Genomic DNA, 12,318 nt, shown 5'->3' on the forward strand with positions numbered 1-12,318 from the left:
CATCGAAAGGTCTATCAGCTCTGCGTTGGTTAAGCTCCAGTCCGTGAAGAAGGCTGGCAAAGTATCAGTGTTGTGTAATGCAGGAAGGCTGTCAAAATATTCGCCACATTTCCTTATAGTCGAGGTTAAGCGTATTTATTTCTACAAAGAAACCAGTAAGATATATCACTTTGAAAATACATCGTCTGTTATCTTGACATTTAAGTCTTTTTCCTTCCCGTCCTCGTCCTGTCCACAAACAAGTCAGTTTCTTTTCCAGGCTCTAGCAGTCTGTGGAACATCTTGTCATGTGGTCATCGTACTTCTGCATTAGCCAAGATCACACCGAATTAGGCACTAACCTCTTGGCGGAACTATTTGATAGTTCTTGTGATTGTTGCATTACTTCAGGTGTCGTTTACTATCTTCACTATCTGAGTACATTCAACAAATCGTGGATTTGGAGCAACTTCACTCACAATTTTGTGGAATCCAGGGTCAACGCCCAACGTGGAATGTACACACGCCTACCAACTTCGACCAATGCATCTTGTTTTCCTTAATGAAATTCTTCACTGATCAGTTCACCGCCTTCGGTGGTGCCCAGTGATTCCGGGAACAAATATTCTTCCAGACCGTCGTCTCTTATGTAGCTAACAGAGAATCAGCTGGGAACAAGATGCAACTTGAAACTTCCTGGCAGATTAAAACTGTGTGCCCGACCGAGACTCGAACTCGGGACCTTTGCCTTTCGCGGGCAAGTGCTCTACCAACTGAGCTACCGAAGCACGACTCACGCCCGGTACTCACAGCTTTACTTCTGCCAGTACCTCGTCTCCTACCTTCCAAACTTTACAGAAGCTCTCCTGCGAACCTTGCAGAACTAGCACTCCTGAAAGAAAGGATATTGCGGAGACATGGCTTAGCCACAGCCTGGGGGATGTTTCCAAAATGAGATTTTCACTCTGGAAACATCCCCCAGGCTGTGGCTAAGCCATGTCTCCGCAATATCCTTTCTTTCAGGAGTGCTAGTTCTGCATGGTTCGCAGGAGAGCTTCTGTAAAGTTTGGAAGGTAGGAGACGAGGTACTGGCAGAAGTAAAGCTGTGAGTACCGGGCGTGAGTCGTGCTTCGGTAGCTCAGTTGGTAGAGCACTTGCCCGCGAAAGGCAAAGGTCCCGAGTTCGAGTCTCGGTCGGGCACACAGTTTTAATCTGCCAGGAAGTTTCATATCAGCGCACACTCCGCTGCAGAGTGAAAATCTCATTCAAGATGCAACTTCTTAATTCATATAACTGCAGTGCACAGAAATGACTTTCTTATTTCGTTGAGTACCGTGTCCGAAATATCCAGACTCATGTCCTCGATATGACTTTTGGTTGTGTTGTTAGAAAGAAATGTCTTTCTCTCTTCCCTCTTAGGATTAGCTTGACCGCATCTAGCAAACAAGGCTTGAGACCGTATCTTGGTTTCACTGATTCGGTATGAAGCTTCAATATCGGCTTCTGCTGACTGGTAAAAGTAGTCTGACGCATCCATCAGGAGGTTTTTAGTGTAACTTCTCTGCATATGAAGAATTCAATGTCGTATCCAGCAAACTCTGCATAACTTCTTTCATAGTGGTTTGACGTGGTGGATTACATGCACTTTGTTGTTAAGACTATACTGCACAGAATATACCGGGGCTTTTCATTAGCTTTATCAACTATGATGTTAAAACGCCATTGCACAGACTCTTCTTTATATGATCTTTTTTCAAATAGCATGGCTCCTGAAAGAAGAAAAAATTGTCTAAAGTTAGACTATTTAAGTGAAAGAAACACATCATAATACCTTTTTAAATAAAGTGTTGCGAAATTGTAACGGAAATGTTGCCTACTATGTTGCTGAGTTTGGGGTTTTGTTTATTTGCAACTGAATTAATTCAATCAGTATTTTCTCTTATGTTTCATCTCAGTGTATTATGAAACACCTTCAGTAGCCTACAGTATATACATGTTTACGTGCTGTTCATGCCATTTATTTAATTACACATGGACGTATCTCGGTCATCAGTATGGTGCTGCAATAATTCTGCTCATCTAAAGTTTGAAACATATCAGTATTATGCTATTACCTGGAAAAGTAAAGAGAATATCCGGTCAGGGTAGCAGCACCGTATTTATGTCCGAGAAAGAGAGAGACAGATGATAAAAGCGTACGCTGCAGTAGTCTTACGCCTAGTACGCAAAGTAGCGACTCATTGTCGCAGAGCTGCGTCTTGGCAGCAACTCGAATGAGTCCGCGACATTGTGTCTCGAGTCCGTGACACTGCATATTGCGGGACAGTATTTCGCAGGCGCATTGAAGCCTTCCTGGAGCTGGATCCTCTGATTCAATATTGCGGAGCATCGCCACTGCGAACGTGTTGGCGAAAAGCGAGAAATAAGTATCAGACTGCGTCGGCATGAAGAATACAACATGACAAGTCACAGCATTCCACATATTTCATGAACTGCTTTCTGCTCGCAGGCATGGTGATTCGGCGACTGTATTCGCGTTCTCATTCAGCATGAAGTAGAACCACAAAGAAATTGAACAACTGACACTGAGGTGACAGAAGTCATGGGATAGTGATACAGATGGCTGTAGCATCGCGTACACAAGGTGTGGAAGGGCAGTGCAGCAGTGGAGCTGTAGTATGTAGTCAGGTGACTCACGTGGAAAGGTTTCCGAAGTGATTATGGCCACACTACGAGAATTAACAAACGAGGTGTGGTAGTTTGAGGTAGGCGCATTTTGGAAATCGCTTTGCAGTTCAATATTCCGAGATCCACAGTGTCTAGAGCAGGGCTTCACAACATACGTGCTCACGGAGCAAGCTGTGAGCAGCAAGGCGCGAGCACGGAGCAGCGCGAGCACGCTACCCCCACTACCGGACCAGAGCGGAGAGTGGGGAGATTCACGTGGGGCACACAACAGCTGCCGCCAGTCAATGTAAATCCGCGGCCACCTGCAGGGATATCACTCACGAATTATTACTGCGACAAATGAAACAAATAAAGGAGAATGTACAGATGCCACATAATTTTATTAGCTTAGTGGATGCCTCTACATTCGTATTAATTTGTGAACTGTTACACAATAAAAGGTGTCACTGAAATGTGGGATTCTCGGTTACCTTGTACTTTTTGCCCTTTACAATTGCGTCTATGTTCGGAGTAATTGTTCTTGTGCATCGTAGGCACAGCGTGCAGTTTAAATTTCGCTCAGACAATGCGTTTCTCAGGTGCGTCTTGTTACATTTCATTGCAGAGAACAGTTGTTCACAAACATACCTGGAACCGAACATTTATATTATTGTAGCCGCCAGTTTGTGCAAACGGGGAAATCTATCCTGAGGGAAGTGTCTGTAGAATTCCAAAATGTTTTTCTTGTTCTGAAATTTGTCTCTGTATTCTCTGTCACACTGCAGGTCAAGAATTTCTAGTTGCAGCTCAGGACGAATCAAGCCATAAAATCTATACAGATATTTGCAAGCTGGCTCTGGACGTCGTCTGCCATGTCCTATATGCGACGCATAATGGTCATGTTAGATAATGGCACAATCCGAAACTGTTCAACTTGAGACGGACACAAATGTTCCGCTGCAACTACCAAACATTCAAAATTAAATCGCCATCAGTGAAGGGGCGCAGGGATTTTGCTAAAAGCAAAGCAATTTTGTAACTCACTCTGAAAGCTGCCTCGGTTAATTTTCCTTCGTCGTCCAGATCATCTTCAGATAGCTTTCTTTTAAGTTTAATAACTTCCTGTGCACCATCTGGTCCATCACATTTTCCACTTCCGTAGTCTTTCGCGTGGTACGACATATAATGTCGCTGCAAATTAAATTTCCTAAAAGAATTCAGCGTTTTGTGACATACTAAACATTTTGCAACACCATCTTTTTCTGTAAACAGATACAATTTCTCCCAACTGCGAAAGCATGGTTGGGGTTACACAACTGCGACTTGACATGATTCTTAACCAGCGAAATGACTGTTAGAGCTGATCGTAGTACTTTAAACGTTACACAGTCAGCGCTATTTCAATAGGCAAGCTGCGGCCCTATTCAAACGTGCGCGCGCATTTCCCCTCCCTCCCTACTCCGCGACCTTGCACCTGCTCGCCAGCACGTGCCTGAGCAGACGCGAGTACTCGCGCTCAAAACCGGCCAGTTGTTAAGCCCTGGTCTAGAGTCTGCCGAGAATATCAAATTTCAGGTATTACCTCTCACCACGCCTTCACGTAACGACGAGAGCAGCAGCGTTTGCGTGAAAGTGTTAGTGCTGACAGACAAGCAACACTGTGTGAAATAGCCGCAGAGATCAATGTGGGACGTACGACGAACCGATCAGTTAGGACAGTGCGGCGAAATCTGTCCTCAATAGGCTATGCCAGTAGACGACAGATGCGAGTGCCGTTGCTAACAGCACGACATCGCCTGCAGCGCCTCTCCTGGGCTCGTGACCATATTGGTTGGACCCTAGACGACTGGAAAACTGTGGTCTGGCAAGGTGAGTCCCCAATTTCAATTGGTAAGATTTGATGGTAGGGTTTGAATGTGGCGCGAACCCCACGAAGCCGTGGACCCAAGTTGCCCACAAGGCACCGTGCTAGTTGGTGGTGGCTCCGTATGTTGTGGGCTGTGTTTACATGGAATGGACTGGGCTGTCTGATGCAACTGGAACAATGACTTCGAGACCATCTGCAGCTATTCGTGGACTTCAGGTTCCCAAACAACTATGGCATTTTTACGGATGACAATGCGCTACTTCACCAGACCACAATTGTTTGCGATTGGTTTGAAGAACATTCTGGTCAATTAGTGCGAATGATCTGACCACCGAGATCGCTCCCACATGAATCCCATCGAGCATATGAGAGAGGTAATCGAGAAGTCTTCGTACGTCCATATTTAAATTGGATAATGGTGGGACATCAGTTGGTATAATTTTTATTAAAAATGAAGCTCCTCCAGCTGTACTTAAGATTTCATATTTATTTGGCTACTAGTTTCGACGTTGCGTCAATGCCGCCTTCAGGTCCGTACACTTTGATGTGGAGCACGCTTGGTCTCACCGTGGACTTATAGTACTCAGCCACACACAATTGAGATTATCAAAGCGTACGGACCTGAAGATGCCGTTGACGCAACGTCGAAACTAGTAGCCAAATAAATATGAAATCTTAAGTACAGCTGGAGGAGTTTCATTTTTAACAAAAATCGGGATGTCAGTACGTTCACAAAATCCTACACCTGCAACACTTTCACAATTAACGGACAGGTATAGAGAAAGCATTGGTCAGTATTTATGCAGGGGCTTCCAACGACTTGTGGAGTCCAAGCCACATCGAGTTGTTGTTTTACGCCGGGAAAAAGGAGGCCCGATATGGTACTAGCAGGCACCCTATGACTCGTCAGCTCAGTGTATAGATCTTTACAAACGAAAGGGTGGGGAGTTGGAATTGTGGGACACTAAGGACAATAATTCTCACATAAATAATTTTAAGACTGGCAGTGGGTTGTAAGTGTTGTGAGCTGCGAAATCGATGAACCGAATAATATGCAAACTTCAAAGATGTAACTCCCTCCTCTTAAACTGTTAGCTCAGTCAGCCGGCGTCGTAATTTTGAAATGAGAGTGAGTATGATTGTCGGGTAGTAAATATTTCGCATGAAGCGCCGTTAAGACACAGGCAAAGGTCAATTGTGGAAACTAAGCCACTGAATATTAAGAGTAATGTTATTAAGGAATACACCCAACTGATTACACACAATAAGAGGGCAAGTACATTCGCGAGTGAGTGGTTCAAAATAAGAATTAATACTGTAAAAGAAATGGGTCATGAGTATAGTTACGTTGGGACGCACTCAAATGTATGCGAACGTACGATCGGGATAAAGGCACATACTTTCTAAGTACTATCATTCCCGACGCCTGGCTAAAAAGACTTGTGGTTAAATGCATTTATTTTTCTAAGAAAGAAAATTATCTGACTTCCTAATTAAATGAAAAGAAAAACTACAGGTTCTGAATGTCGCGGCAAATATGACCTAAATATCGAAATTGACACTGGCGGCCACGATGGGAAAGAGGTGAACACATTCACGTACCTCTTTTGTTGAGCAGCGCCGTCGTGAACATCGTACCTCCATCTAAATTATCCATATAAAATTAAAATAATAATCTTACAGAGTTACAGGAGCTGGTATCCATGGTATCGTAAATGAGAAAGTTTTCTTCAGCAGTTGCTTTCATTATTTAACCCAATTTCACGAGTAATTACACAGCACGTCTTATCACGAGGACATGAGAACAATGAAAGGTAACTATTACTAAAACTAATAAACGAAGAGCATAAATCTTTTGTCCGTCAGTGTTAAATACTTTTTAAAAGAATCTTTAGTATGAGAGTCGAATTATTATCTATATCTATATCTATATCTATATCTATATCTAATTAAGTTCCTTTATGAAGACACTCGTTGATATACTTTTGATGTGCTGAATAGATTAACTCGTGAATGAGAATATTCCTGTTTTGAGTGTCAAGGTACAACAGAAGTTCAGACTTTTCGAACGACATACAATAAAGATTTTCTAACTGTTCATTAACGGTAGCAAGCAGTTCGCTGAAAAACTCACTTCCATCGTATGTTCCACCACTTTTCAAAACGACGATACCCGCTGACTACGGGTTTTTCCTCTTTTGTTTTTAATGACGGTACAGGACAGTGAATACGGCATCTGCAGTCTTGATTCGCTCCATCTGTGACCCTGCACGTGTTCCAACTGGGACCAGTATGCGTCTCGGTGCAACCCCGTCCAAACGGGTATCGCGTCAAAACTCCGGTTCTTTTGATACATCGCCAATGGGCGAGACGAGTTCGGCGCGGCGAGCTCAGTGTGGACGCGGCTTAACGTATTGTCGTTTGTGGTAAAATCTTATGGGACCAAACTGCTCAGGTCATCAGTCCCTAAGCTTACACACTACTTAACCTAACTTAAACTTACGCTAAGGACAACACACACACACACACACACACACACACACACACACACACACACACACACACACACACACACTGCCTTAGACCGCACGGGTACCCCGCGCGGCGCTTTAGGTATTCAGATATTCTTTGGACAGTTTGAAATTTTACGCAAGACAAACGAATCTCCAATGGCGAAAAAGAGATATAGCTCTTTTCGGTCATAATATTTAGATATGTTAGCGATATTTTGTATTCAGCAATGTATAATTTTAAGTGGAGCAACAGGAAAGTAGCAACAATGCTCATTAACTTTTCGAAAAAAGGAAACACACATCAGCCCGGCAGTTTTGACACCTGAAAAGTGGAAGATGGACTGCAGAAGATTTTGAAAGTCTTGGAAATGGCTGTAGGATGCATTTCGAGGAGATACGACAACTTCAGACTGCCAGTTTCTGCTTCCCGCAGATCAGCAATCTGACTTCGCACTCACAATTCACTGAAAATTCTTCGAACATCGATCTGGGTACTTCGAAGTATCTTAATGAATACGACCAGAGCGAACAGACACTCATAAAAGTAGATATGAGATAAGGGAAACATTTTTACCGAATAGTTTCCCTGCAATCTTCTGAGAAAGGCTGCGTAGCAAGAAGTAAAATATTTTCCAAAGAACTACATCAATAAGGGATGCAGTTTTGTTTCTTTTATATGAGGAATTTTTATCCAGAAGTGTAGCGCACGATTCAGCTTTCTGCTTTCCTTGAATAAAACCTAGATATGGACAAGGTGCTTTGCATGGCTAGGTAAAAAAGTCTGCTCCAAAGCGTCCATGACAAATGCAGCAATGAGACAGAACCGCGAATCAGTGCGCACTGTGTTTCACAAGAGGACTGCTGTCACAGGATACACGGCTAAATCAGGCATGCTCAGGAGCCGGCTTGACGAACACGAGTGTTGTGATAATATGGGGCGGGCAGAGAGCGGTATGTGCCGCAGGAAGTGTGCTGTCTTTCGAGGCCTGACGAAACAAATTTGTTCGCAGCTTAGATCAGAAGCAAAGGCACGTGTCCGTTGACTTTCTTGGTGAGCGAATGAAAGAACAGTGAGCAAGCCGGTAGCTCGGCAGAGCCACACCAAGCAAGTGCCGGTTGCGGCTAGTTGGCATCGCCGACTGCACACGAATTTCAGATAATGTCATTAATACACTCGATCTGGCCTGCACCGTCTCGTTTCATGCGTTAATATTTGCCAATTTCAGAATTAGTTACCTATCTATAAATTATTACTCTAACGAGGTAGCGCTATTGATTTTAGAACAATTTATTACTGTTTTACCTCCCTAAAACTTTCATTTTATCTCTCTGGGGGTAATTACCCCAGGTTGGAAACCTCTGTCTGTGTGTTGACTAAGTTGTCCGATTGCCAAATAACATATTACTATAGTCCGGTTCACGAACGACGGAGGTCCGCGCCGGTCGAGGCACGGACATCGATTGCAGTGTTGCCAGTTAAAAGTGACAGTTGCTGTACACGCATCAACATGCTTTGCGATGGGAGAGAGCTTTCACCCTGCAAATCGTGTGTCTCGTTTCTTCATACAGAATTTATCGTTTGCCACCACCATCAGCGATGAGAACACTCAACAAACGGAGTAAAATTCCACTAACGTTACGATCAAGTCTGATGCTCGAATTGGCTACGACATTCACAGCGGAGTGCTCGGAAGGTACTGAATGGCTGTTGATTGACTGAGAACTCGTCACACAGGTGCACAGAACAAGCCTTAGCTCGGTGTTCGAGACTCCAACTATACTAGTTCAATCTTTCCGATTTCTACCGATTCAGGTTTAGAGAGCCGATCGATCAATTTAAGAACAGAAAATTTTGTGCACTGTATATTGTGACTGCGTTGTTGGAGAGCTGTTTTAGGGTGGGCATGTCATTTTGATTATTGTAAGTCATCGATGTGCAAGTCATAGGGAGAACAAGTTAAGTTACTATTAATTTTTGGTGTTCTTGTACCAAAATCTTTGCTTCTGGGCAGTCTGGTACATTCTTAGTTGGTGGTCGATGGACGTATTTAGTAGTGCTGTGTTGACTTGATTGTATCTGTTACATGAAGATAGATTTATTGTAAGGGACAGCAAGGATGAATATGATTCAAATGGCTCTGAGCACTATGGGACTTAACATCTGTGGGGATCAGTCCCCTAGAACTTAGAACTACTCAAACCTAACTAACCTAAGGACATCACACTCATCCATGCCCAAGGTAGGATTCGAACCTGCGACCGTAGCGGTCACGCGGTTCCAGACTGAAGCGCCTAGAACCGCACGGCCACAACGCCCGGCTGATGAATATGATTTTATTATATTGAAAGGCAAGAGTAATATAAATTCTGAATAACGGTATTTATTTTAATGAAGGAGTTTAAGGTAAGACTGCAGCACTGCTAATCTAGTTTGTCGGAATGGTTGTCAGTTAGCTTTGTTCACTGGCTGAGCCGAGAGAGAGACTGCCTCACTCCCTTGATTCATGCTTTGACATTAACTATTGGGCGGTTTTGCTTTTATAGAAATTCTGTTAACGTTGTACCCTTTTTAAACCATTGTTCATTGTGTTAAGCATAGTATTGTTGACGCGAATGTTGTGTGTGAATATCACATGAAGGTTTACTCTGTCTTTTTGAGCACATACTTCATTCTACAATCGTCTTGGAATATCATTTCATAGGAACAGTTACACTCCCCATCCCTCTATATAAAGAAGGTTTATCATTACACATTACCATATAGCATGCATTAATTTGAATATTGTTTGGAAATTTTATTTAAAAATAGAAATCTAGCTTAGCCACTGCCTGCTTGTTTGCTGTTGTGCTTCTGAGAAATTTGCAACAATGTTCTCAAGATGTGAGTAAAATGAAATTTTGATTAAATCCAGATAATTGTTTTACTTCAGCTGCACATTTAATGTAAAGATTAGTCGTATTCAGACCAGTTACAGTTCAATCCAAATTAGCCAAAGGTTAGCATACAAGTTGAAGTTGAATAACATTTTGTGGGTACATAGTTTTGGTAACATGTAGACCTTTTATAGAGTGGGAAGTAGAGTAAGGCTAAATTTCACATAGAAACACATAATGGGGAACTTACATAGTGTTACTTCTTCACCACTGCTGAGTTCCTGTCAACATTCTCAATTAGACCTCAACGAAAAGTGCGTGGTTAATAGTACGTAGTTAAGGGATGTACTAACAGAGGATGAAAGCATCACGTTCTTGAAGGGCAAAGCGTGATTGTTGTTCAGTTTGACACTCCCCAAAGTCCAACTCTTCAAATAGGCTACCAACACACACAGACGTATTTATCGGCAGTAGGTGAGACGGTTTGCCCCCACTGACAAAGTGGCGTTGTCGCCTCTACTCACCACTTGTGGAGACAGCGCCACGGCTTGGTGAGCGGCGCTTCACTGTTCAGCGGAGACTGCTGCTCTTGGAGCTCATCGTCTCTGACTGCCATGGCTGCAACACGAAAAGGCAAAGGCGGGTTAAACGTTTGTCGTCATATGTATCATTAGCCACAGAATACTCGTTAAGTTTAAGTTGGTGACGAGTGGAAAGTCAGTTATCCGAACTATCAAGGCATTTGCTGAAATGAGTAAGTGAAATATAGAACAGCGATCTTTACGCAAGAAGGGTATAAGCAAAAGTGGGGAGTTACTTAACAGAACTGTTGTGCGCTGTAATGGGACACCCTCCTTTGACATAACCTTTCTTTATAGAAGTAGGCGATATCAAAAAGTATTTTGAATCTTGCATAGGTGAATATTATCTCGGCTGTTTAAGTAAAAGAATTTCGGGACCTTTGCCTTTCGCGGGCAAGACGAGATACTGGCAGAAGTAAAGCTGTGAGTACCGGGCGTGAGTCGTGCTTCGGTAGCTCAGATGGTAGAGCACTTGCCCGCGTAAGGCAAAGGTCCCGAGTTCGAGTCTCGGTCGGGCACACAGTTTTAATCTGCCAGGAAGTTTCATATCAGCGCACACTCCGCTGCAGAGTGAAAATCTCATTCTGAAAAGAATTTCATTTGATTTTGTATACAATGTATTGTATTTCAGGCTAAAATTTACAAAAAAAAATAATTTTTTTTACAATCTATACAGCTAAAATAACTTTTCCTTTAAAATGTTTCAAGTAACAAAATATTTGGCATAGGATGAAATTTTCACTCTATAGCGGATTGTGCGCTGATATGAAACTTCCCGGCAGATTAAAACTGTGTGCCGGACCGAGACTCGAACTCGGGACCTTTGCCTTTCGCGAGCAAGTGCTCTACCGACTGTGAGGTTTGGAAGGTAGGAGACGAGGTACTGGCGGAATTAAAGCTGTGAGAACGGGGCGTCAGTCGTGCTTGGGTAGCTCAGTCGGTAGAGCACCTGCCCGCGAAAGGCAAAGGTCCCGAGTTCGAGTCTCGGTCCGGCACCATTTTAATCTGCCGGGAAGTTTCAAAATATTTGGCATATTTAAAATTCATATTATTAATTGCACAATCTAGCACTAATTATTAAATTTATTTCTGGATTCATTTACAAAATAAGGATATAACTTGCTGAAGATTCTTCTTTTGTCAAGAATGTTTGTAAACTCTTCTGTTTTGTAAACTATCTGGGATATTGCGAGTAACGCACAATGTAAGTAATAGTTGGCATGCCTCCGATGGAAACTCATTTTCCAATTTTGTCAATAACAATGTGATTGCGAAGTCAGTGTGATATAGAAGAATGGGAGAAAATAAAAGAAAGTCATAGCAATAAAGAATTTCATCAATTATTCAGTTCAACAGGAACCCGAAAATCAAAATTTCAGCCTCAACAATGTACCCCTAGACGCGAGAACTGCAGCCAACAACAAGAGAAAATGAAGGTAAGTACAAAGTTTCTCTTTTGTATATCTTACGTCTCTCGAATCTTTCTAAACTTTTGCAAAAACAAAGAAATTTAATAGTGATGTATGGGAGGGTAAGATTACAACGCCAAACTTGTACAGGGCAGTAAAACAGGTAAATTTTTCAAAATCCCAGAGCAAAATTACCCCGCTACATTATGGCAATGTCGACACGAGGCGACCACAATGAATACATTTCGCCACCGAGATTGGATGAGTGTAAAACACAACATCGGCTTTTCTCGGGAGCCAGGCAGCAGACTTCAGCCGAATAAGGTTCATCACCGTCGTTATGGACGGCAGAAAGGCTAAGGAGAATGCAAGAAACAGTACCAACAGCTTGTAAAAACCAATCCTATGCTATAACAAGCTCGTCAAGC

The 12,318-nt window shown here is 42.8% G+C and overlaps 1 protein-coding gene across 2 annotated transcripts in view; it reads right to left on the bottom strand.

Moving 5' to 3' along the window:
- The window catches only part of LOC126241704 (scoloptoxin SSD14-like), a 588,477-nt gene that overhangs the window by 244,877 nt on the left and 331,282 nt on the right, over positions 1-12,318 (bottom strand). For both annotated transcript variants that reach the window (XM_049948033.1, XM_049948032.1), the window contains exon 2: positions 10,425-10,518. In XM_049948033.1, the coding sequence (XP_049803990.1) occupies positions 10,425-10,516 (92 nt within the window). In that variant the 5' untranslated portion in view covers positions 10,517-10,518. The remainder of the gene's footprint in view (positions 1-10,424; positions 10,519-12,318) is intronic.

Source organism: Schistocerca nitens, chromosome 1, assembly GCF_023898315.1.
Source record: "Schistocerca nitens isolate TAMUIC-IGC-003100 chromosome 1, iqSchNite1.1, whole genome shotgun sequence".
In the NCBI taxonomy this organism is placed as follows: Eukaryota; Metazoa; Arthropoda; class Insecta; order Orthoptera; family Acrididae; genus Schistocerca; species Schistocerca nitens.